The sequence below is a fragment of the Musca domestica genome, unplaced genomic scaffold (assembly GCF_030504385.1).
Source record: "Musca domestica strain aabys unplaced genomic scaffold, Musca_domestica.polishedcontigs.V.1.1 13, whole genome shotgun sequence".
In the NCBI taxonomy this organism is placed as follows: Eukaryota; Metazoa; Arthropoda; class Insecta; order Diptera; family Muscidae; genus Musca; species Musca domestica.
In genome coordinates, this window is record NW_026712172.1 from 4,116,537 (window position 1) to 4,144,446 (window position 27,910).

General features: G+C 35.8%; 2 protein-coding genes across 2 annotated transcripts in view; one reads left to right on the plus strand and one right to left on the minus strand.

Moving 5' to 3' along the window:
• LOC101900750 (uncharacterized) overlaps nucleotides 1-27,910 on the plus strand; it is a 112,440-nt gene that overhangs the window by 27,441 nt on the left and 57,089 nt on the right. The gene's annotated exons all lie outside the window — the stretch shown is intronic.
• Nucleotides 2,767-4,583, minus strand: LOC131800813 (pH-sensitive chloride channel 2-like). Its single transcript, XM_059118531.1, has one exon. It carries the CDS (start codon nucleotides 4,415-4,417, stop codon nucleotides 2,786-2,788), a length of 1,632 nt encoding a protein of 543 aa, XP_058974514.1. The 5' UTR covers nucleotides 4,418-4,583; the 3' UTR covers nucleotides 2,767-2,785.

The window sequence follows — 27,910 nt, forward strand, 5'->3', positions numbered from 1 at the left end:
AAGGACATAATACCCTGACCACCTTGTAGTGGAGGGTATAAAAAAGAGGAAAAGAGGAGAAAAATAAGTAAAATATTACACATAAAAACCGCTTACGTTTTAATCAATCAACTTCTGTAGTTGCAATACCGTTTTGCTATATGGACTACCTCTACCTCTTAAACTATGCCATAATGGAGAAGAATTTAATTTTTTTATTGTTCAATAATTATAAGGTAACATAACATTGACGCTTTGGTAATCGAAAAAAAAATACGTTGTATACTTGACAGAACGGCGACGATACGGACACTTTTTTCGCGATAATGAAAAAGCGACGCCGCAATTGTTAATACATAGAAGTAGAGACAAAATTTTGACACCAGGGAGATTTACCTCTGTTCTTACGATATCATAGCATATGTTATAAGCATACCATAAATGTAGTTTTCAATTAATTGAAAACGTCAATGGAATACAATCTTGAGCCCAAATTTTCGGTATACACAAAATTTTATTCGTAAATTCCTCTGTAAATATATTTATACCCTCCACCTTGGAAAGGAGGGTATATTAACTTTGTCATTCCGTTTGTAACATTCCTAAATATTCGTCGTAGACCCCATAATTTATATATATTCATAATCAGCATAAAATTCTAAGTCGATTTAACGATGTGCGTCTGTCTGCCTGTCTGTTGAAATCACGATTATTTGACGTAGAGCGTCAAAATTTAGCAGAATAATTTGTCTTGTGTCTAGGATGGTTGGTATTGAAAATAAAATATATCGGCCCCCATATAACGGTACCTCCCGATATTCGGTATTTTGATGATTTATGCCACACTTTTTCATGGATTTTTCTAAAATTTGGTATTTGTTGGTCGTAATGGGTTCTATCTCCGGTGGCGAAACATTGCATGTATAGGTGCACGTTTTGATATAGCCCCATATAACGGTACCTCCCGGTATTCGGTATTTTGATAATTTTTGTCACATTTTTTCACGGATTTGTCTGAGAATTGGCATTTGTAGGTCATAATGGGTCCTAGTTCGTGTAGCGAAACATTGCATGTATGGGTCCATGATTTGGTATAGCCCATATAACGGTATCTCCCGATATTCGGTATTTTTATGGTTTTTGTCACATTTTTCACGGATTTGTCTAAAAATTGGAATTAGTTGGTCATAATAGGTGTTAGCTCCGTTGGCGAAACATTGTATGCATAGGTCCACGTTTTAGTATAGCCCCCATATTACGGTACCTCCCGATATACGGTATTTTGATGATTTTTGTCGCATTTTCCCACGAATATGTCTAAAAATTGGTATTTGTGGTTCATAATTGGTTCTAATGTTTTGTTTACCCTACGGTATTATTAATTTCTTTTTACTAGTTTTATGCTAACATGTTACTGGTGTGAGCAGCGCCCCCATATATTTTGCACATTAACTGTTTTTGAAGAAACTAGCCGATGATTTAAGCCAGCTAACATAGCGTTTTATGTATTCTCCCCTTAATAATTCTTCTATGGCTTTTTATTAATTAAAAATCCATCCATATGTTTCCTTTTTTTTTCAAAATTATTCATTTGACAACATCTCATTGTCAAAATTATAATTATAAATCCAAGGTATACCCAGAAATCAGAGATTTTTATTCATAGAAATTTAACAAGGTAAATTGCAGAAAATGCAGAGATGGACCATGTTAAAATCATAAACCAAATAGAATTTAAATTTGAGCGAAAGTTAAGTTAATTTCGGTCAATTTTTTAATTTGTACTTATAGCCTGTTCACAGAACTTTTGTTTAAGGCAGACAAGCAATTGCTACCCAGACAATGAAGTTTTAATTTCAGTTCATTTACTTTTCAGTTTGGGATCAAAAGCTCATTTTACCTATTGCCTTTCTGTCAAAAATTGGTTTCTATTGGGCAAAGGAAACATTTTTATATAAAAGAAAAAAATCCGCGGGTAAATGTGACTAGGATTATCAAAATACAGAATATCGGTGGGTATCGTTATGTGTGCGCTATACGAAAACGTAGACCTATTCATACTATGTTCCGCCACAGGAGCTAGAACCCATTACGAAATACAAATACCAATTTTTGGACAAATCCGTGTAAAAATGTGACTAAAACCATCGAAATACCGAATATCGGGAGGTTCCGTTATACGTGAAATCGGACGAAGATATTTTTTGGTTGCTATATCTACATTTTGATCGGCTATCTCAAATTTTATCTCGATTGGGCAATAGATGCGACCTGTACTTGGTTTGAAGAAATACATGGACAGGCGGACGGACATGCATAAATCGACTTAGAAAGTGAATCTGTGCAGATCATCAAAAGGAACCATGGGTCTATCTCGCTTACAATCAAATGCACAAAGACATAATACCCTGAGCACAGTTTGGTGGAGGGAATAAAAATTAAAAGCATTTTATGGCCATTCCCTTTCAAATCGAAGTATGTCCTTCAGCAACTGCCCGTTTTATCATTCAAATGGGTTTCGGTTAAAGAAATTTGATCGAAATTGAATGTCTAGTTCAGTTACTTTAGCTAAGCTGAAATAATCTGTACCCAAATTTAAATTTTTTGTTACGCATATTTTCATTCATTTATTCCGCCAAAAGTTTTTGCATATCTTCGCATTTGATTTTTTTATTATTTATCACTACACTTTCTCAGTAGAGACACAGAATTTCAGTCGACTTCGGGTCAGCGAGTCGAGTGACTTGGAAAACCCGGGCATTAAAAAACAATTTTGAATTTGACCATATACATGCATAATTTATTGTCACAAACAATACACAAATGTCCAATAGAAGGCATTGAAAATGATAAATGCCACAGGGAATAAAAAGCGGGCTTTGCGATCTATCCACAGAGAGACTTCGTGTGGCGTCATTGTTGACCAGGAGTGATTTTCAGTACGTTTGTTATCAGGATCCGAGAAATTGTCGTCCACACTTGACGTTATGGTTGCTATGGAATCCGACGAAGTGAACTTGTTGGGTGTTTCATCGCCCACGGTTATAATGATCGGCGAAGGTGTATCCACAGAAAGGAAACGATCGCAGGGTGGTCGCGCTTGCTGACGTTCGTTGTCGATCATTTTGTGGCGTTTCATGCGAGGTGTTAACGTAGATTTCAAAATGTATTTGCTTTTCACTTTTTTCACTTCGACACTATTCTTGCGCCGCCATATGGTGTTAACAAAGGCAAACTCTACCAGACTGCCGAATATGAAGAAGGTACAGCCCAAAAACCATACCTCGGAAACCTTAATGTAGCTGACTTTGGGCAAGTTGTTCTCCTGGGACGAGGCCAGCGTGATGAAAGATAGAAGAGTGGTGCAGCCGAGAGTAGTGCGAGCTGGTGTTTGGTCAGCTTGCAGCCAGAAAGATACCCAGGATATGGCAACAATCATTATCGAGGGCAAAAAGTAGTCCATGACATAGTAGCCCACCTCTCGTACCAGATGAACTGTGAAGCTTAGTGAGCTGTAATTGCCTGCAAATGCTCCGTGCCGCAAGTCATTCAAGTCAGCATTGATAATGGTTTCGTTTGTCCATGCATTTTCTAAGGCGTACTCGGTTAAGTGCATTTTGGGGTCAAAAGTTAGTGGAGCGTTGTCCTCCCAATACAGACGCAATTCAGTTGCGTTGTACATCCAGCTTTCCAGAACCGTGGGACAATACTGCTCATCGAAAGGGAACTTTTGCAGTTTCATCCAACAGTACAACGTGGCCTGAATACGCGACGATGTAATGACAGTACCGTCTGGATTGATCGATGTGAGTATATCTTTTTCACTGGTCCCCAGAACGCTTGAATCATGCTCGTTTGCAAGGAATATGTGTGGCACCCATATCAGCTCACGCAATTTGGATTCGCCCAGAATTGATTGTTTCCTATTCGGCGCATACTCATCAAAGGCCAAACGGGGATCCTTGTAACGCAGCTGCACCAGGCCATGCATCTTGAATTGTAAGTCGCTAGAGTCCAGATTCTGTAACACATAGATGTACACCCGAACGAACACATCCAATGGAGCATCGACAATGCTCCCATTTTCCATAACATTTGGTCGTTCCAGGCGGTCGTAGCGACAGGATGCTGTCAGACGATTAATCAGCTGGGTCTGTGTTAGTTGGGCAGCATCATCCAGCGAGGGACATGTTTCGTCGGCACTCCTTGTTACATTTAAATCCGTCAGAATCGAATACGTGCTCTCGTTTACTGGCACACTGTTGACTGTCCCCGAAAGTGCTACGCGTAACTTTTCAATATTCTCCCTGCCGGGTATAGTAGAGTTGATTGTCGAGGCCAAAACACCCGTTACTGTGTTGACGTTAATTGAACCGACAGCAACCGTCCATCCGAGGAAACATATCAGAAGAATTGTCACAATCGAATATTTATTCATAATTTTTGTTCGCTAAGACTAGACTACGATTTAACACTGAAGGTGTTGTTGGTTCTACCCGCTATGCGGTTGGCGATCGTTAAATATTTGACTGTTCATACGAGGCTGTGATTTTTCTTATTAACTGTCTGCGACCAACTGACAAACTAGCCAACCACGTCTATGGGTATACCTATCAGAACATAACCAATCCACACAGCTGGGTAGACAATGCTCTTCAAATAAAAGTGCTCGCAAAGGCACGCCATTTCGGTCGGTTGTTCTAGTTGTAAAGGGTGTTTTTTTTTAAGCTCGATAGAACATGAAATTGTAAAAAATAACACAAAAAATTAAATTTTAATCAAATTAATCAAAAAATCATTGATCATGATGCGGTAACGATCTCCATTGACCGTAACGCGAGCTCCGGCCTCATTTTTGAAGAAATAAGGTCCAATGATGCCACCAGCGTGAAAACCGCGCCATACGGTACATTTTTCTGCTTGTAATGGAGTCTGTAGGGTCTCTTGTGGATTGGTCTCACTCCATATGCGGCAATTTTGCTTATTAACAAACCCGTTAAGCCAAAAATGCGCCTCAACGCTGAACACAATTTTGCGATAAAACCAAGGGTCATTTGCCAACTGCTCTAGAGCCTGATTTTCAAAGTAAATTGGGATAATTTCGTAGCGTTGTTCAAGCGTTTCATCAAAATTTAATTTTTTGTGCTACTTTTTACAATTATAATAAAGTTCTATCTCGCTTAAAAAACACCCTTTATTATTATAAGGCCCTCACACACAGACACACATTCATATAGAGCATACGTCAATTATTACCGCACAGTGGTTTAGTTTAAAGTGTGATGTGAGGAAAATGCCTTATCAAGCTCAAGCTGTCGAGGGGAAATAAATATCTCAAAAGTTAATGACGTTGAGAAGATTTAAGTCGAATCTAAAATGCGCTATTTCAACGGCTGTTCTATTATATAGAACAATTTCGCTTGTCTATAGCCAATATCCTGCCGATATTCGGTATTTTGACGATAGTTGCCAACTGTTATAGAATTATTTGAAATTTGGATTGGATGTTCCTAATAACAGAAGTGACGCATATACCCGAATACTGCAATTTCGATATTTGCGGACATATTATTACATGAGTTACTTCCCAAATTGTGGGAGATACTGATAATGGCATGTGCGGACAAATCCACCTATAAAGGGTGAAAGTGAAAATTATTAAAACAAGTCTTTATTATATTTTCTCCACAAATGTTACAAGAACTCATTGAATTGGTATATATTTGCTGTTCAGGAAACGAAAAATATTTGGTCTATACAATTTTTTATTTGACGTTTCTCATTTCCATATTTAATAGAACTAGAATTTAATATACAAGGTGGTTTATCTGGAATATACAAGGTGGTTCAAAAGTAATCCTCCTATTAGAAAATGCAATAAATTTTACTATTGGCCCCTAACGTCAGTTCTGTTTTGACATTTTTAGTAGTAAATACATGCGAAATACACGTTAATAAACAATATTACGCTCAACTGCTCGCGGAATATTGGTGACTATTTCTTTGACCAATAATCGATCGGTGACATTGGCACAACGTGAATTTCGTCGTAGATTTCCTGGCCGTCCAACGCCTACCGGTGAAACACTGCGACGTTTAGCCGCTCGCCTCGAAGAGGCTGGCACAACAAAAGATACGGCCAGGCGTTCAGACCCCGGAGTATCCGTTCTGCAGAGAATATTGCTGTAGCCGAGGATGTCATGGAAGCGACATCGATGAATTTTGGTACAAGACTTGAAGATGTTTCCGTACAATGCAATCCTTAATCAACATCAAGAAGAAGATGATTTTTTCATCAAAAAAAAAAAAAAAAAAACAAAATCATGGGTGATGAGGCTCATGTTCATTTTAGCGGGTACATAAATAAGCAAAATTTACGCTTCTGCAGCACTGATTACCAGCATGTAACCCATGAAAAGCCATTACACCCGCTCAAAGTCACTGTATTGTGTGCTGTTTTCGTGGAGGAGTCATCGGACCTTTCTTCTTCGAAGACGTCGCCGGCCAATCGGTTACTGTGAACGGTGAGCGCTACAAAGCAATGATCAACGATTTATTTTTGCCGCAACTTAATGAGTTGGGATTGAAAAACATGTGGTTCCAACAGGAGGGTGAAACGGCACACACTGCACGATATGCTGAAGGCAATATGCCAGAATTCTATTTGTGGAAGTTGCGGGGTTATGTCAACAAGCCTTAGACTCTTTCAGCTCTTAAATATAATATCCGTCAAGAATGTGAGGACCTATCGCCGGAAGTTTTGGCCAAAGTGATGGAAAATGCCATAAAAAGGGCTCAAAAGCATATACGTTGCTTGTCGACGAAGTAGACTAGACCGACGAAAAAACACCGATAATATAGTGTTACGCCAACGTTCTTACCTCCCACAACAAACAAACTGAATGTGTATCCACGCCATTGGATGACATTCGTCAAGCGATGATTCAAAGTTGTTACCATTTTTAAGGTGAGGATACATAAAAAGTTTTCTTTTTGCCCGGCTTAAGTCATCGGTTGGCTTCTGCAAAGAAAAAAACAAAGGGAAATTTATTAAATTTATACAATATGTTCCTCCGCACTTCTCTTGGTTTCGTATCTACAATTATGACGTTCCGGCACGAACTACTTTAACTAAATTTCTTTACAAAAATTACCCAAAAGAAAATAGCATTTGATAATCTGTTGCACTTAACTACCCCAAACTTTTGGGAATCCTTACCAGAACAATTGGATTAGATAGGAACAAAGTGGAAAAAAATGTGTCTTCTTTGTTTTACTTATTACTTATACAACAAATACATTAATAACCACTATATTAAATAGAGATTCTTCTTGGAATAAACTTTGTTGCGAGCATGCTATAAAATGCAAAATGATGTATAAACTAGCCTTAACGCTGCAAGTCTCAGTTCAAAATATTAAATTGTAAGTGAAGTGAGTTACTGCTGTGGAATCATGTTCATGGATAGCTCAGAAAAGTTCAGTTGTTTCGTGAAACTAGTTTTTACCTAGTGCCTATTCTAATTCAATTTTTTTTCGAAATATTTTTGTTTATATAAAATCACATGAGTGTATATATATATATATATATATATATATATATATATATATATATATATATATATATATATATATATATATATATATATATTACATATAATATTAAATTAGTTTTCTTCAGAGAGAGAAATAAATATAAACAGTTTGATACTGTCTGTGTAGGGTACCAATAGCTGCTTTGTGAATAATATATGTTTCTATTTTTGTCTAATTCTCATTTGTTTTTGCTTTATTATTTATTAGATTATTTTCTGTAGTGCTTAATTTAATTTAATATAATTTTATTTCCTTATCTCGAAGATATATCAAAACACTGAACTTCAAAGTGTACACATGTACTATCATCACGGTCTGGCCAGAAGGGCAGGCGGAAAGACAGCAGGTGAACGCGTAAGAGTGGCAGCAAATAACGATTGTTTTTCTGTATTTTTGTAATTCTTATCAGATTTTCGTCTTTCTTTTCGGAATATCAATATTTACTTATGTCTAACATTTTGTGATGGAGCACCTACTCCGAAATTTCTTTAAATGAATAAATAAATATACTTACGTAGAGTGCAATTGTATGCTTGGTACTATCACTATTCGAATGAAACACCCGCACCCGCACCCGCACCCGTACCGGCACCATTGGCAAGCTATTTTAGCAATTATTCATAGCTTTGGTGACATTTATCGAAAATGATTGTCGCTTGATGCAAAAGAGAATGACAAATGTGAAATTCGGTAAAGCACATTGATAGGAATAATGTGAACCCAACCAAAAACTATATGTCGGTTTTCCGTAGATTAAAGTGGAAATGGCATTTTATATTTGTTCTGTTCCAGAACGTTGTCTTCTAGTCTTTATTTCACAAATGTGTTGGACTTTAGAGGTCATTGTAGTTGTTATAATTAATAATTCAAACAATTTTTATTAGGCAGTGTGAAATGATGACATTGATTATCAAGATAGGGGATTGTGTAAATGTTATATAGAGGATTTCAAGTTTTTGTTATACTTCATTTGGGTTTATTTCAAAAAAATAGCCCACTGTAGGCGAATTCGGGCATTGGAAGACTAATGTCTATCAAATTTATTTGCAAATAAGAAAATTCAAGCTTGATCCTATGTGAAATCCTATAAAAATACAGCACTTTAGTCCAGCATAACACTTGAATACTGAGCTATGACTGTCAATATTTCTGATCGTTGGCGCATCTTCATGCGCGATCTAATATTTTAAATATGGGATATGCGAAGTTTTTAAATAAACCGGACTCTGAGTTTACATGTTATAAGAGTTACGTGTTAACGAATTTTACTTTTTTAAGGAGGAACAAACAGCAATAGGTCACTATTTTTAAAGTAATCTCGGATATCTAATTTGATAATATATTTTTTAACTTCTTTAGGAGAGGTAGCAGAAAGAGTCAACCACTATGCAAAACTTGAAGAAAGTCGAACATTGATGTCCCACTTTGAGGAAGGCATTATCATTCACAATGTTTCCCATTTATGTGGAAGATGCAAGAATGAGAACAACAAAAATGTCTATTAACATGTTCAAAGCCTGAACTTAATTGGGCAATCCCATCTCTCAACCGTATGACCGCGCAGAACATTTGGAAATATTCAAAAATAACATAACATATGTTAAAACTGAATTTCACAATTCCATATTTAATAATATAACAGCTAACCCGAACCGCGTTTAATGCATATGTTTAAGAACCTAATATAAGTTGTAAACGGTTAGCTTTTCTCTTTAAAGTTCAAGCTTATTGTTGTTTTTCTTTTTTGTGGTTTATTGATTTATTCTTTCCAATTTATTTATTTAGAGTCCACAATATTTATGGTGAATAAAGGAAATTTTGCATATAAACTTGTACACACAGGGTAAGATAAAAAAAACTGCAGCAAAGTCAAACGCCATAATTTTTAATATTTTTTCAAAATTTTATTGAATGAAAACAAAAAATGTCGGAAAAAGCATCAAATTTTTGAATAAGTTTATATTTGTTCGAATTGGTCACCTTTGGCAAGAGATATGGCCTTCAAACGGCTAATGAAACCGTCACACGCTGCCCGAATGTTGCTCTGCGGTATTTTGATCCATTCCCGGCGAAGCGCTTGCTTGAGTGTCCATCACCACTTTGGTATTTTTTAGTGCCAACCATGCTGTCCAAAATACTCCAGACATAATAGTCTAACGGATTGGTATCCGGAGATTTTGGTGGCCATTGTGCACTAGAAATGAAGCGAGGAACCTCAGTTTGTAACCAATCTCGGGTGGCGCGTCCTGAGTGCAATGGTGCTGAGTCCTGTTGGAATGTCCAAACCATGCGGCCAAAATGTTTACGTGCCCAAGGTTTTAATACACCTCCAGGATATTTTTGGGGTAATATTCGGCATTTATTCTGATACGAGCGTAGAGCGACCATCGGCGGTTATGGTGGCCCACACCACACCATGGCCGGCGCTTGAGTTCTGGTGGCCAATCGAAGGTGCAGATTTTCAGCTGACCTCTTTGGCAAGTAAACGCGATCATTTTGTTTGTTTACAAACTGCTGGACAACGAATGTTTTCTCATCGGAGAAAACCAAATACGGCATTTCACCACTTTCGGCCAAGCGAAGCAACTCTTTAGCTTTTTTGAGTCTATTTTCTTTCCGTTGCGGTGTAAGTTCTTCCACTTTTTTGAATTTCATGCTTTACCCCGAACCATTTTTTGTAATATTTGTCGAATGGAATATTGCGATATGTCCATCTCACGAGCCATTTTTCGGCCACTGCGACGCGGATTTCGATCAAATCGCTTCTTTACTTTTCGAACCATTTCTGCTGATGTTGCTGTTTTCTTCCGTCCACTTCCTTGACGTCGGGCTACGCTATAAGTATCACGGTAACGAGCGATGGTATGAGACACAAAATATTTAATCGCATTTAAATGCTGGAGTGCTCTATCTAAAGCTACTTGTGGGTTTCCAGCCAAATATAAAGAAATCACACTATCACGCTTGAATTCCATCACGAATAACATTTTTTCTGGAAAATTCTCACCAAAATGATTTTGTACGCTTGTAAACAATATAATAAACTGTCACTGGAATAATTTTAACAGCTGTCATACGAGTGGCTTATAAATTACAACAGTCTGAAGTTGGCTGCAGTTTTTTCATCTCACCCTGTATGTTTTCAGTTTTTTGGAGTTGTCGTCATCAGAATCGATATTAATTTCTAAATTGAAGTCCCGGCAACATGACTTTAGTTTAACTACTAACATAAATAAAGTGTCATCGGTTTATAAAAGATAGGGACCCCATAAAGTATGGTAAAGAGTAGAAATCTTTGTCGATCAAATTATGTCCGTGAGCCTCTCCTTTTACCATTTGTAATTACGATATTAAATATCATAACGTCATTCAAACGTTGTGCAGGCTGTCATCTTATTCTTAGGATGATTGATGTTACAAAAGGTATATATTTGTTCTCATTTGGATATAGCCCTCATAGAATATTATCTCCTAATACTAGTCGACCCAATGTGCTCTAATTTGGGATTTGATGATTTCAGTGCAGTAAAATGTAGTCCTTTAACACTGATTTCCCATATAACCTGCCGATATAGATATATTCTCTATATTAATTCCATTGGAAAATGTGTCTAAAATGGTCAAAATACTGAATATCGGGGGTACGGTCGAATGGGGGCTATACGATATCGTGGACCTACATAAACATACTCAGTACTCAAAAAGAACTCCTTGTGTGGATTTTCAGACAATTCCATTGGAAAATGTGACTAAAATCTTCAAAATACCGAATATCGGGGGTACCGTTATATTGGGGTCATACGATATCATGGACCGATATAGACCATCTTGGAACGTTACTGAACTGCTTGCACACAAAAGACTGATATGTGCAAAATTTTAGCTTCCTATCTTATTTCGTTTGGCTCTAGCGTGATTACAACATATGGACGGACGGACAGGGCTAAATCGTTTTAGAATTTTACGCTGATCGGGAATATATACATTTTTAGGTCTAAAATTGTTATTTTGATGAGTTACAAACGGAATAACGTACTTAATATAGCCTCCATACTATGTATGGTTAAGGGTATACAAATATAGCAATAGGGTATACATAATAGCATGTAGAGTCTGTACCAGTTTTAAAGTGATCATGTCTTAAGAAGACCTATTTTTGTATTGTAAGTTTGGTTGAACAAATCTGGATTAAGCAATAACTCCCGATAATGTGTACAATTTCAATATTTCTATGATTGTATGTTGGAAATAAAAATGAGTAATACAAAAAAATGGAAAATATATGAAGCGGATTACTTTTAAAAATTATAATTTTTTGCATAGTTTTGTTATCTTTTGAGACATGGACCTGGCGTATTTAAGTATTACGGACGAACAATACATTTTACCATAGTGGAAACGTTGAATATTAGCGTACACAAGCTAAGTCGAAGTTTAGGTATCTCTTTTAAGCTTTATTGTTTATTCAGTTCAGTCGTTAGTTCATATGAAAAAAGTCGACTTTATAAATCAGGCTTTTGTAGTTAAAACAATATTTTTATTTTTGTATTAATTAAAGTAGACTAAAAGCGATCCCCTTTTCTTTCATGAAATAAGAATCACAAAGGGGAGTAAAGCTAGAAAAAGGGCCAAAGTAACGAGACCCAAATAGATCGTTATAAGTCAAAATCGCATGATGAACCAAATGAAAATAAAGGAACTGGATATAGAGAAAGAGTTGGTTATAGTTCCGATCGTTTTTTTCCCTGGGTAAATCCTTTACACAATTTGGTATCGGAACGACACGCCGCTACGACAAAAGTAATGAGGATTGAGATTGATTTTAAATATCTTTGTTATTTCATGCAACTTTGATTTCGTGTTACCCTTTGACATGCAAAACCAAAAAAAAAAAACCAGTAAACAAAGTCTTAAAGTCGGGCGGGGCCGACTTTATGATACCCTACACCACTTTGCTAATTTAGTAGAGCTCCATATAACAATTAAAAGGACTAAATATGCCGAAGCATTTGTATCTTTTAAATTCGGACTTGTATTGCCCATTTGGTGCACAATTAATTTGAAATCGGATAAAAATATATATGGGAGCTACATCCAAATCGGAACCGATCTCGATAAAATTTGGCAAAGATATTTCTGAGCTGTATTTGATATATTTCCCTGAATATCGTTGTTACGGAGTGCATATTACGGTTGTGGGTAACAAATATAACAAATCGCATGAACAGTATATATGGGAGCTATAGCTATATCTGAACCGATCTTCACCAAATTTAACATACTAGCTTCTAGACTCAATTCGGTCGTAAGTGCCAAATTCCATTCCATTTTCACCAATATTAGACGTTTGGTGCACAATAAAATGTAAATCGGACGAAGTTATATATGGGAGCTATATCCAAATCTGAACCGATCTCGATAAAATGTAGCAAATGTATTTCTGAGCTGTATTTGATATATTTCCCCAAATATTGTTGTTACAGAGTGCATATTACGGCTGCGGAGGACAAAAATAACAAATCGGATGAACAATATATATGGGACCTATAGCTATATCTGAACCGATTTCGATCACATTTGGCATACTCATTTTCAGGTCTAATCTGATCGTACGTGCACAATTCCATACTATTCGGACTGATATTACACGTTTGGTGCACAATAAAAGGCAAATCAGACGAAAATATATATGGGAGCTATATCTAAATTTTTGTTTGTTTTGATTTGTGCAAAATTTCATCTGGATAGGGCAATAAATGCGAACTGTACTTTGTTAACAAAAATACATGGACAGACGGAAGGACGGACATGCATAAATGGACTCAGAATGTGATTCTATGCAGATCATCAAAAGAAACTATGGGTCTATCTCGTTTCATTTTGCCTGTTACAAACAAGTGCAAAAAGACACAATACCCTGACCACCTTGTGGTGTAGGGTATAAAAACGAACTATTTCTATGAACTTTTTGTTTGGATATCAACAGCTTGTCACAATGAAAAAAGAATACACAGACAAGTAAAAAAGCGTTAAGCTGAGGCGAAGAAAACCCTTAAGAATATAAAAACCTCGAGATCCACGTTGAATTCGCCCCGATCGAACTTAACGCGTTTTCACTTGTTATTTTGTAAATGTGAGCAGTAAATTTTTCTTGGGACCTTAACGAATTTTGTACAATTGTTATTGATTGTAATTCAATATAGGTATTTGTCAAAAACAACGTTTGACATATGGTCATTTATTGTGTTATCGCAAATGTTATATTTATTATGGGCATTAAAATGTATTTATGGCATTTGTTTTTAAATCAAAAACGCTAACTTTTTGACATATTTATAATTGATTGTCGAACTAATTACTCGACTTGGAAAGAAAATTTATAATATTCTGCGTATATTTGATTGTGTGACAATATTAATTCCATTTTATATGGTTACTGCGGACGCAGGGCTTTTTGGGCATTGTGAGCACTTTCAACTTATTTACTCTTTAAGGCAACACATGACTATACACTCAAAGGTATTAACTGGCTCGAGTGGGCTAAAGTACGTTAAGAACACGAATTGTCGATTGTTCAGGAATACTTAGTGATGAGGCATCAGCCTGCATTTATCATTGTAATATGTAATAGCGTGTTTACAGAACCTTTGTTTAAGGCAGACAATCAAGTTTTCATTTGAGTTCATTTACATTTTTTCATCTGAGAGTAAAAGCTAATTTTACCAATAGCCTTTCTGCTTCACATAAATTCCCAATATAACCTTTTTTGTTACGGGCGCACTACTAAATACGTAAAACAGTATAGTATTTTTAGTTGGTAGATTTTACGATACGGACCTGTCGGTAATGCAGACGTACAAAACATCTTACCATAGTGGGAAAGTGGAATATTTGGGTACGCAACGTCGAATTTTAGTTAACGCTGTAACCATGGTAGAAGAAAACAGGTACATACTGTAACAACCACCGAAATAACCAAATAAAACAATAACCAATTAATTCAAGAACGGTTTCTTTTAATGAATAAACTATTTATAATAGGAACATAAAACGACGTGATTTCATCAGAAAAACTAATAATAATTTATTTTCATAAGTGATGCCAGATCAACTGGTTCTGTTTGTGTGCTGCCACTCTGATAGCTATTCAGCGGGTTGCCACATCCCTCCTCTATTTTTCTTAAGCTTCATCGTTACTTTCGGCCTGGATCCTCCCGTATCTAAGTTAGATGATTTTGATGATGGTTCCGATGATGATTCATTGGTTAAAGGACTTTCGTCGGCGGCATCTGGATCATCTGCTGATATCACGACATCATTGCCCTTTCGTTCCGTTACTTCGTATTCAGTTTGCCCAAAGGTTGTAGATAATTTGTTAGAGTGGACAGTATTTCGCATCAATACTTTATCCCCAACTCTGATGTTGCAATCGACCGCATTTCTGTCAGAATCGGCTCTCTGTTTCCCTTTATCTTTATTCACAATGTCATTGTCTCTGACTTCAGAGTCGATAACATTCTCTTCAACGTCATTCAGCGATGGAATCTTATCTCTAATGACTCGATTAAAAATAAGTTCCGATGGAGCTTTCCCTGTTGTGCCATGCGGAGTGACATTATACATGAGGGTAAATTTACGAAATCTCCATACCCTGCGAGTGAGCAATCTGAAGACGTTTTAAAAGAGAGCGGTTCAAGTTTTCGACCTCTCCATTAGCTTGGGGCCAATAAGGCGGTGATGTCATCAAGTCGATATTATTAGTACTGCAAAAAGTCTTGAATTCTTCGCTCACAAATTGGAGCCCGTTATCTGCAGTTATTGACTTGGGATATCCATGTCGGGCAAATATTTCCTCGAGAAAATCAATAATTTCCGTTGACGTTATCTTCTTCATAAATTTTAGCTCGTGATATCCTGAGTAGTAGTCAATAACTACAAATACAAAATCGTGATTCGGCAACGGGCCCAATAAATCCATTGCTACACAAGCCCAGGGACTGTCTGGCATGATTCGTCTTTTCATAGGAGCCGGTGGTATTAGCCGAGATATCAACATACATTCATGACAGCTTTTCACGTATTTCTCTATATCTCTATCGACCAAAGGCCACCAAATCTTCGAACGAATTCTTCGCTTCATCACGGTTTCGCCTGGATGACCTTCGTGGCCTAGATCCAGCACTCGTTGTCTCAGGCTTGCAGGAATCACAAGTCGCGTACCTCTTAGCAACAAATTTCCTAAAATACTGAGCTCAAATCGAAATGGATAATACCTGTTCTTAGTAGCTGTACTCCAATCTTCGGTATTTACACATTCTACTGCCTGCAAAATCTCATCATCTTTGCTATTATTGTGTACAATTTCCAAAATGGTTAAAGCCTGTGGTACTGAATTTTCTATATAGAGCAAATGCTGAACTCGCATGGCTTATCAAAAGTAACAGCTGTATCCAGATTACAGAGTCTGGACAATGAGTCTGCTATGTTATGTTTCCCCGCTTTGTAAATAATTTTGAAGCTAAAGGACTGCAGGCGCAAGACCCAACGCTCGATACGAGCCGGCGGCTTCGATGTTGGCTTAAAAATGGCTTCGAGAGGCTTGTGGTCCGTCTCCAGCTCAAATTGAATCCCCGCTAAGTAATAATAAAATCGCTCGACAGCCCACACCAGAGCCAGGCTCTCTTTCTCAGTCTGCGAATATCTGCGCTCTACTTCAGACAGCGCCTTACTTGCAAAAGACACGACATACGGAGTGTCTCCAGTAAATTGAATTAGTACCGCCCCAAAGCCACTGGGCTGGCATCCGCAATTAATCTAGTGCGCCGTTTCGGTGAAAAATAAGTAAGTGTTGGGAGGGCAATTAATTTTTCCTTGAGTTTTAAAAATGCATCGTTTTGTCTCGTCGTCCAAATAAACTTCTCCTTGGCTTTCGTGATTTCTCTTAGAGGTTCAACATTTACATTTTTTTTCATCTGAGAGTAAAAGCTCATTTTACCAATAGCCTTTCTGCTTCACATAAATTCCCAATATAACCTTTTTTGTTACGGGCGCACTACTAAATACGTAAAACAGTATAGTATTTTTAGTTGGTAGATTTTACGATACGGACCTGTCGGTAATGCAGACGTACAAAACATCTTACCATAGTGGGAAAGTGGAATATTTGGGTACGCAACGTCGAATTTTAGTTAACGCTGTAACCATGGTAGAAGAAAACAGGTACATACTGTAACAACCACCGAAATAACCAAATAAAACAATAACCAATTAATTCAAGAACGGTTTCTTTTAATGAATAAACTATTTATAATAGGAACATAAAACGACGCGATTTCATCAGAAAAACTAATAATAATTTATTTTCATAAGTGATGCCAGATCAACTGGTTCTGTTTGTGTGCTGCCACTCTGATAGCTATTCAGCGGGTTGCCACACATACAGCAAAGCTTGGGAACATTAATATGTCAAAAAAAAAAAAATTATATGTATTTTCAAATATTAGCTGTGTCGATGCGTGTACCTATCTACCATAATTTTTACTGACAACATTAACAGCGTTACCTAAAATCGACGTACTCGGTCGACGTTTTTCACCACACAAGTAAACACACATGCATTTACAGGAATGTAACTAAAATAAGTCAACATTGATAATTGAACAATTTCTACTTGGTGTGTTCAAAATTAATGATTAATGAATGAAACAAGAAATGTGAATGTTCGTAATTGGCATATATAACAGCAATTTTTACAACGTTCTTTGTAGGTAGATTTTAAGGTATGGACTTGGCGTATTTGTGTAATACGGACGATTAAAATATTTTACCATAGTGAGGAAATTGAATATTTGTGTACGCTATGTTGGAATTTTAGGTAACGCTGTTAAATTTCAAAAAAAAAAATAAATAAATAAATAAATAAAATAAAAACAAGTAAGCAAAGGCTACAGTCGAGCGGGGCCGACCGTTGAATACCCTACAACACTATAATAAACGATACATTTTATATAGGCGAGATACTCGAAAGAATTCCACAAGATATTGTGACAAATAATAAAAGAAAACCATCAGATTTCGTTCTCTAATTTTCGAATAATAGAAACTTTAACTAATTTGCTCATTTTATTGGAAGATGTTGCACGTAAATGGTCTTCCTAGATCTGGAACCAATATTTCCCAAAGACCCATAATCTCTCAGAAGTGGCAAAAGATTAACATTTATTATTGGTTTTTGACTGAAACGCATAAATATGAGATACAGACATTTGATTATATTCTTCAACGAAATCAGCGTTAACGAAATAGTCAGAAGTGTGTCTTTCCTGTATTTGTGAATTCTCCAAAAAGTCACTGGAATGGACATTTTCGTATTTTGTCTACAAAAGTTGGCAAACTATTTCACACATTGAATATTTTTGGATGGCCATCCAAAACTGCTTGGCTTTTGCAATGCCCGGTAACCCTTATTCAAATGTGCGTGAGGATCGGGCAATAATTACGACCTGCTGACAATTTTGCAGTTTTTTTGGTCCATTTCAACCCCTAAATATATGGCGATCATCTCCAAAAAGAGTAGGCTTCTATTCTGACCCTCATCTGGTCCCCATGCAAAATTTCGTTAGGATCGGGCCATAAATGCGATCCGTATATGATATTCTGATATCCTAACTACTTAGTTTTGTTAGTTGTAGAAATATGTTTAATTCAAAATGAAAATATGCCAAAAATATGACAAAATTGAAAAAATATGAGAAAATGTGCAAAATCAATATTTTCAGCTTTAGAGAGATATTTTTATGCGATTTTTTTAGACGTTCTTTCTTTCCTGCCAAGAGGCCATTCTGAATTAATGAGAACTGTCGAAATCAGTTCAGCCGTTCTCGACATATAAGAGATCTTTCAAGCATATTCTCTTTGATATGCACATATATTGTACATATTTTGCTATATATCCGATTTGTTGGATGTTAACATCAATGTAAAGATCAGAAGTAACCTTGTCATGGCTTTGTGATTTCACCGGGATTTAAAATATTCGCGGTTTAATGAAATTTTTTTAATTTTTTCAACACAAAAGATATGGTCTATTTTACCCGCTAAATATTATCCGATGACCACCCAAATTGGTAGACTTCTTCCCCGCCCTAAACTCTAGCCACATGCGATTAGTCTATAATAGCGACCTGTATAGCTACTGGTCCATTTCGACCCCTAAATATTATGCGATCATCTCCAAAAGATCATCACCCTAGCCCCACCTCCATTCTAAATTTCGTGGAGATCGGGCCATAATTGCGACCTGTAGAGTGATTACAAATTAACATGGACAGACGGACGGACATACATAGCTAGATCGATTCAACTCGGCGAGATAGGAAGATCCATATATACTTTCCTATGTGGGAAATCAATATTTCGAGGTGTTACATAATTTTTGGCCCATCAAACTTATAATACCCCCAACACATAGTGTTGTAGGGTATAATAAAATAAAACAAATAAGTAAAAAAAAGCTAATTTTTATACCCTCCACAATTTGGAAGGAACCTGAAAATTAAAAAAAAAAAACTTCCGGAAACTACCACTTAAAAGAAAACTATTAAATGGAGACTATACAAAGACGTGGACTTGCTTATTAAATTTTTTGTCATTGGCTGTAGTACCCAAAATACTTCAAATACCAAATTTGAAACAATACCGGTCAATAATGTCGCTAAAATCGAAATACCGAATATCGGGAAGTACCGTTATATGGGGGGTATACGAAAACGTGAACCTACATACAAATTTTTTTCTCATAGCCTGTAGTACCCATTACGAACTTTAAATACGAAATTTGTTACAATTCCGGTGAATAATGTTTCTCAAATCATAAAAATTTTGAGTAGCTAGAGGTACCGTCAAACATTTTTGTCATAGGCTACAGCATCCATTACGAACTTCAAATACGAAATTTGAAATAATTTCGGTAAATAATGTCGCACCGAATATCGGGGCGTACCGTTATATGGGGCTATACGAAGACGTGGATCTGCATACAAAAATTGTTGTCATAGGCTGTAGTACCCATTACGAACTTTAAATATGAAATTTGAAATAATTTCGGTTAATAATGTCGGAAAAATCATGAAAATACCGAATATCGGGAGGTACCGTTATATGGGGGCTATACGAAAACGTGGACCGACATGAACTTAACTATTTTCGAACTTAACCTGCATACTTGTAAACTATGCATGCATGCAAAATTTTAGCCCTCTATCTCAATTTGTTCGAAAGATAGCGTGATAACAACAGACAGACGGACATCGCTAGATCGTCTTAGAATTTTACACTGATCCAATATATATATATATATATATATATATATATATATATATATATATATATATATATATATATATATATATATATATATATATATATATATATATACTTTGTGGTTATTGTGGTTCTATATATATATATATATATATATATATATATATATACTTTGTGGGGTCTATTATAAATATTCCGAGGAGAATGGTGGAGGATATAAAAATTGAAATAGTTAGAGTGTCACAACACACCCTCTCAATCACTACGTTTCAGTTGCACTTCATCTCGAAACTTTATGAATTTGCTTGTATTCAATGATTTTGTAAACGTGTCTGCTACTTGCGACTCTTTCGAAATATGTTGAAGCTTTATGATTCCTTTGCCTATATAATTTCGTATAAAGTGATACCTCGTATCAATATGTTCTGATCTTTTGCTGTCAGAAGTTTCGCGCTATGCCGATACATCCTCTGTTGTCCTCATAAATTAAAACACGTTTATTCTCATTTAGAATGTTCAAATCTATGAGAATTCCTCGTCTCTAATCCAAAGAGCTTCCCTAATCCAAAGAGCTTCCGAAACAGCATAACTGTATTCCGCTTCGCTGAGGTTGCAACTATAGTCTGTTTCTTACTGCTCCATGATACAGGGCAACCAAAAATATATACCCGCTTTCAGATTTGCGGTCTGTGTTATCTGAGGCCCAATCGACATCTAGAAACCCAATAAGCCCTTCATCACTAACATTATCTTGGTTAACCATGTCGAGTTCTTTAGTTTCTTTAATATGGCAAACAATTCTTTTTAATGCAAACCAATGTATCTCGCCTGGACTGTTTTGAAATCTACCCATGTACGGTATTTGATAACATATGCCCGATCGGACGCTTAACATTAAATACATTATGCTTCCCAGCATTTCACGATATGGTTTGTGCGTTAAATCTTGGGTTTCTATTGGAAGAATCAATGCCTTTTCCATTGGAGTTTTGTTCTTTTATATTCAATCTTCGTTCGCAAGTAATATTTTAGCGGTCCACAATCGTTTTCCTTCTCTATTGCTTTCAAATCATTTCCCGCAATCAATACATCGTCCACATATAGTAGTAAGTACAAAACCGAATTTCTTTGAAACATTGTATAAAGACACGGACCATGTAAAGATTTCTTAAAACCAAGCTGGAGCAAGTAACCTCTGAACGCTCACCGCTAATATTATCCGAATTGTACTAAGTTTCACCACCGGTGAATGGTGTCTTATTAGTCAATTCCGGTTCTCTAAAGCAGACGGACTACCATTTGCTTCCTCTATGATGCTAAATACACATTTGGACTTCAATACTTTATGGTTGACAGGGAATGGAACCATATCCCAAACACGATTTTCTTCAATAGAGTCAAGCTCTTCCTTCACAGCTTTGATCCAATTTTCTTTAAAGAAATCCCTCATGATTTCGTCATATGTTTTAGGCTCCACTATACAATGGGAAATTGCAGAATTGGCATTTTCTGTTATATTACCTATTAATTTTCCCCTTAATCTTTCGCTTCTTCTTGGAAACAGCTTCAGAATTTGGCCATGGCTTCATTTTCGTTAATTGTAGTTTCCTCCTCGCCAGAATCAATATCGTTATCATTTTCTGCAGAAGCCAATTCATTAGCTGAATTACTTTCATTATTACTGAAATCTGTTGCAAATAAGGAAAACAGTTTTCGACAAAACGAATACCTCTTGCATAACTATGTTTCGGATCTTTGGATTTGACTAGACGTTTAACCCATCGTTACCATTTCTTGTGATTTTGAATCCAGTTTTATTCATCCAAAAACTCTTAGTTTTAAAATTTTGGGCTTAAACTTGTACCACAATTCAGCAGGTGTCTTTTTGTCAGAAAGAGATTTGGACTTATATTTATAAGATATGTTGCTGTTAGAGCTGCTTCACCCCATAATTCTTTCGTAGAACCAAATTCTATAAGCATTGACCTTACATTTTCAACCAAAGTGCGGTTAAATATTTCAGCATAAATCCGTTTTGCTGTGGGTAAGAAACTGTGTGTTGAAGCTGAATTCATTTTCTTTTAAAATATTCCTTTGCTTTGTTTGAAAGATGTGCTGTACCTTTGTCTACAGTTACTGCTGATATCGAGGTATTCTGCATTGCCGTAGCCGTTGCTTCAAATTCGGTAAATTGGTCAGATGCATTTAATTTTCTTTTGAGTAGATATATGACTGCGAAGTGGCTATAACCATCTATCTTAAAAAATACCCGTGCCCATCCCATGTTCGCGGATCAATTGGTCCGCATATATTATTGTGGATTCTTTCGAGAATGCGACTGGACTTTGGACGACTATCTTTAAAAGGACAACGACATTGCTTACCCTGAACAAATACATTGCACATGCTTAACAGGCTTAACATTTTCCAAACCATCAACCATTTATGTCGAATCATTTCTTCCAGAAAATTGTCACTAGGGTGACCCAGTCTTGAGTGCCAAATTTTCCCAAATCAGTTGTACTAAAACTTGCATTTGCCCTATCTTCAATTCTTATTAGCAGTTCGTACAAACTTCCTTTCTTGGGAGCTGTCATAATGACCTTTCCATCCCTTCTCAAAAGAGCAACATTTTTAGAAAGTTTAACGCATAATTCATTTTCTGTTAGCTTTGGCACAGACAGCAAGTTATCCCGAAGTCCTTTATGCTATGTTCTCATTGCACTTTCAATCATGTTGTTCGCTCTCAGAATTAGGTACACGAATTAACCCGTTCATACGGTACGATTCGTAATTCATAGTAAAATAATTCCTTCTTTCAAAAATTTTGTTTGTTGATGTTAATGGCAATTTATACGAAAATACATGAAATCTCACTAATATGATTAGAAGAAATTATTGTTTTTCTCCCAAAAGATTTATTATATCATTAATTTTACAATGTTCATTCAAGTTTTTAACTTTTTGTGTAAATGTTGACATTTTGAACATATTTTTGTATTTCTCTATTTTTAAATTCTGCTGGAGAGGCACTTGTCAAACATTTTGAAAATATTGCCTCTTTTGTTTCCAGTATTCTGTGAAATTTCAACTCATGGACAAAATGCGTACCTCGGATGAGACAGAAAACAAAATTTACTTTCGTTTGAATGCACATACGCCAATCGTCATTGTAGTTTTCATTCATAATTTTCAGTCCTCTCAAAAATTTTTTAAATTTTATTAAATTTTTCTATTTTGAATTTTTAAGTGTCATAATTTATTTTTTCGATAAATGCTCTCATTTGTTAGGGATGACACACATTTCATCTTAGTTCTGAGAGTGATTTGAATTGAACAAAGAACAAAAATCTTTGTTCGCACAGCAAATTTTGTGTGGGGAATTATGTAGATATGTCTTAAGTAATGGTCGAACTTCGCATTAACATATAGGACATCTTACATTGTGATTGGTGTATCTTTCCATTACCCTTTGCTTACACATTTCTTGTAAGCTGTATGATTTTTAGTGTCTTTAACATTTACGTTAATGGGTTCATTAAAATTTTGTAGATTTCTGAAACACCAATCTTGTTTACACATTAGAATCTATTTTGAGTACTAAATCTTCAGACTTATCTTTAATTATCTTAGAATCAGGGATCGCTGTCATGAAAAAAATTGACTTCGAACCAAACGAACGTGGTAATTCGGCACCAAGGAAATTTTTCGACTTATTCACACTACTAAATGCAGATGTCGTGGAAGTATCAATGCCACAACGATCATGCCTCTTCGCATAATCTGCCAATAGCCTCCGCTTAACTATTTCGATAAGTTTTCTTCATTCATATTTTCCAACGCGGCCACTACCGGGTCAAAATCTTGTAGCGTGACAAAAAGTTGAGCAACGGCATCTCTTTCATCCACGTTTGTTCCAGACGTTTTTAATTTTCGTAAAAGCTCATCAAACAATAGTAAAGGTTTTCACAAATCATCACAAGGCTCGCAGAACCGCTAAATGTTTTCTTAACAATGTCTGACTCGTAACCGACTTCTTAGCAAATATATTTTGCAGAGCAGACCACATCTCCTTCGCTGCTTTCTTGTCGCGAAATTATTCTAAATAATCATTTGCTATTAGGCTGATGATTGTTGTCTTAGCCCTTTTGTCCTTTTTAGAAAATGTTTCAGCTAAGTTTTGTTCGGCTGGTGGAGTTTTCTTTATGGCATCCAGCAAATCCAACGAATCCAGATACATCCGCACTCGAAAACTCCTACGCCGATCTGAATGAGGAGTCACAAACCACAAACGGAATGACAAAGTTATTATACCCTCTATAATAAGGTGGAGGGTATAAAAATCAAAATGTTGAGAAGGGCCGGACCGATTTGGAGAATTTTTTAACACCTTCGCCATACTTCTACTTAGATTTTTATGGACAGAAAAATGGACCACGCCCACTTTTTGAATTTATCCAAAATATTTATATTTGCAAAAAAATAATGAAGATATCGGTTAAAAGATTACTATACGATATATTGATGACGTTCCCTCTAACCCTAAGCTGAGTAACTTGTTGCAGAAACCTGCAAAATGACGGATGCCAGCTGGTGGAATTAGGTCAGGTAAAGACCTTAACAAGGATCGAAGTGCCTTCTTGGATATTAATCATCGAAGGATAATTTACAAGTCGACAAAATAGTATACAATATCCTATGGTGGCGAGCATTATCTTTTAAACGCTACGAATTCAAAATTACAGCTCATGTAAATGGACGATGCCGTAAAGACTTTATAATACACAAACCGCTGATATATATTTTTTTATTTGATTTCAAATCCTGTGGATGGATTATGTGAAGCTAATTAATTTTACTAGAAAATATTAGCTGTAGGTGTGTGTACACATACAAAGTAATATGGAATCTTTTTGGGTTAGCGACTATTATCTTTTAAAAATTAATAAAAAAAGAATTGGTCTTGCGTTTTTTCAAAATAAAAAATGTTTTAAAATTTCTTGGCCAAATGTGCATCACCGGAAGGAGAAGAAGAAGAGTTGCAAGCGTTTGAAAGAAGAAATTTGTCCAGCATGAATTTGCAAGCTCTCAGCTATTTCTCTCTCGAACGGCTCTCTTTTACAGAGCTTTTCTGTTAACAGCCGACAGCAATTGTTACAAATTTTAGGGTAACCTGACACGCCTATAGTCGAAGGTAATGCTTTTTCAAAGTGAAAAGCTATAAGATTACAATTTATATCAGGAAGATTTGTATGCGTTAAACACCAAAGCTATGGACCAGGAATGCGGGCCGGTTCAGTTAGTTTTATTTAAATACTAGCTGGCCCGGTCCGCGTTGCCGGCCCGTAATTTTAGTCTTTAATGCTTATTATATCCCCCACCTTGGAAAGGAGGGTATATTAACTTTTTCATTCCGTTTGTAACATCCCTAAATGTTCGTCATAGACTCCGTCTGTATGTCTGTTTATTTAAATTACGATACAGCCCATATTATTTGACGTAGAGCTTCAAAATTTAGCAGAACAATTTGTACTGTGTATAGGATGGTTGGTATTGAAAATGGTCCACGTTTTGGTATAGTACCCATATAACGGTACCTCTCGAAATTCGTTATTTTGACGATTTTTGTCACATTTCTCATCGGATTTGTCCGCGTTGCCGGCCCGTAGTTTTAGTCTTTAATGCAAATTTAGCATAGCATAATATTTCACAAATCTAGCTCATAAAGGTGAACAAATTTTAATATAAATATTGATTCGACTAAATAGAAATAAATAACTATGGAAGGAGGGCAAAATAATTTCTGAATAGTCAAAGTTAATTACGCTTTTACACCCATTACCATAGCACCTCAAATTGCGCATTAGAGTCCCCAAAAAGTCTATGTTCTTGTTCATAGTAAAATTCAATGACGATTAAACAATACCCGCGTTGTTGTCCGCCAATCGGTAAACATCACTATAGATCGGCGGGCCTGGGGACTATATGGGGACTGTACCAAAATATTTACGTATGTTGACATTTTTCTGTAAGACGGTTCTCTACTCACAAAGTAGCCTAAATACAGCAAATAATGGCCAAATCAGTTGAAAAACGTGGCCAAGACCACGGTCACAGCTGAAATCAGGGATACATTTATATAAGGGTTATACCAAAACGTGGCCCAACCAATATTCTCTTGGGGGTTACAAATTCAATAGAAAACAAAAATTTCTTTTCTGGCCACCAATTAGATGTGAAAGTGAACTTGGAGATACTCTATTGTGGGGACTTTATTTAAATAAATTCCTGTGTGGCAATTATCTGTATGATGGTTCCCTACCCCAGGGTAGCATAAATACAATTTTTAGCCAAATCAATTAATGAATATGGTCAAGACCAAAATGGGCCCTACTCTGAAAATTTCAAACTTTATGCGAAGAGGTTTTCTACCTCCTTAGAAACAAATATGCCAAATAATGTCCAAAATATTAAAAAAGTGACCAAGACACCAAAAAAACTTAAATCATACGATGGTTATATAAATATGGAATCGGGTTGTACCCTTATCCGTGAGTTATGATCGATATCATGACCTGCAAAAGCGATTAAAGGTATCTCGAATGTTTGGGAAGAATTTCTGCAAGGATAGAAATTCTTTTCTTACTAAGAGTCCCATTCGCTCTACTATTTTCCACCCTTTATATTTGGTATTTTTCTGATTGTACATTGGACGGATTATTGTGACAGGAAAGAAGTAGTTCCACGCTTTGAAATGAGCCCCATTAGGGTTTTTCGGTAATTTTCGTTTGTTCAAATGTGTTCGCATCTTCCAGCTGAACCACGATGTCGGCCCTGGAGTTGAAAGGTAGATGTCAGTTAACATCGTATTTCCCACTTATTTAATTTTTGGGTGAAAATTTGTATATAGTGAAAAATTATTCTTTATTTTGTTCACAAAAAATTTACTGAATTCAATTAGATAATACAAATTGAAAAAAAAAGTGACAAAAGAAGAATAACACATTGAAAAAATCTTCAACTTGTTCGCTGATTATTTACAGAAAATGTTTAAAGATCCTTATATAGTTTGTCAATAGAATGTACTTCTATTTTAAAATTCGATTCCATTAAATTATTTCGACATCATCTATTCCGTTTCGCCACCACATAATTCGGTACTACACTTCCATGTAACTCGCCATCAATTTCATTTCTCAAGAAATCAAGTCAATTAAATAAATTGGTATTAATATTTGAATTCAAAAAAAAAAAAATAAATAAAAATAAAAAAACACTACAAATGTACATTAGAAAAAAGTAAGTCAAAATGGAAAAAAATTATGCAAAATAAAACATTACTATTGTACATTTCAAAAGTCAAAATGAAAATGTTAATATAACACATTTTTACGCGATTTTTTTGCATATTATCCTTTTCGGAGAGGAGACAATTCCGAATTTGTATGAATCGTTAAAATTAGTCCAGCGGTTCTTAAGTTATAAGCGTAGTAACTAACACATATATAGATTGATTGCCTAAGTCTGGATTGCCTAAACTTAATATTACTCTTTATTAAAGAGAAACATTCTCAAAATAAAACTGACAGCTTTGCAATTGATCGCCACCAATATCATGATTTCATATAGCTACTTTTGGATATGACGACTTTTGGGTTAAGCAAGCTCGTTAAATATCGAGAATTCTCAACTAAATGAGAATCACAATCACGAGAACAGCTTTTCCTGAAAGTACGAAAACAGAAAACTAGTAAAAATGTAAAAATTAATGTCAATCCTTCAAAATCAATATTTCAGGCAATCAGAAGCTGGCAACCAGACTACTGTTTTTAACTCGGCCAAATTCGCCTGGTAAAAAGTACTTTAGCCTGTAAGCTTTGCTAGATTTTCGCGTACGGGAACGATTTTAAAGTAAAAAAAATGTAAACCCTATATAATATAAAACAATATTGCAATTATTATTTTTAATTACTTGTCGTATGAGTTTAGTAAGAAGGGCTTCTTTGGTTTTAAA

What these genes read in the sequence shown, in the direction of transcription:
- LOC131800813 (XM_059118531.1), bottom strand. Translation starts at nt 4,417, where the DNA reads ATGAATAAATATTCGATTGTGACAATTCTTCTGATATGTTTCCTCGGA.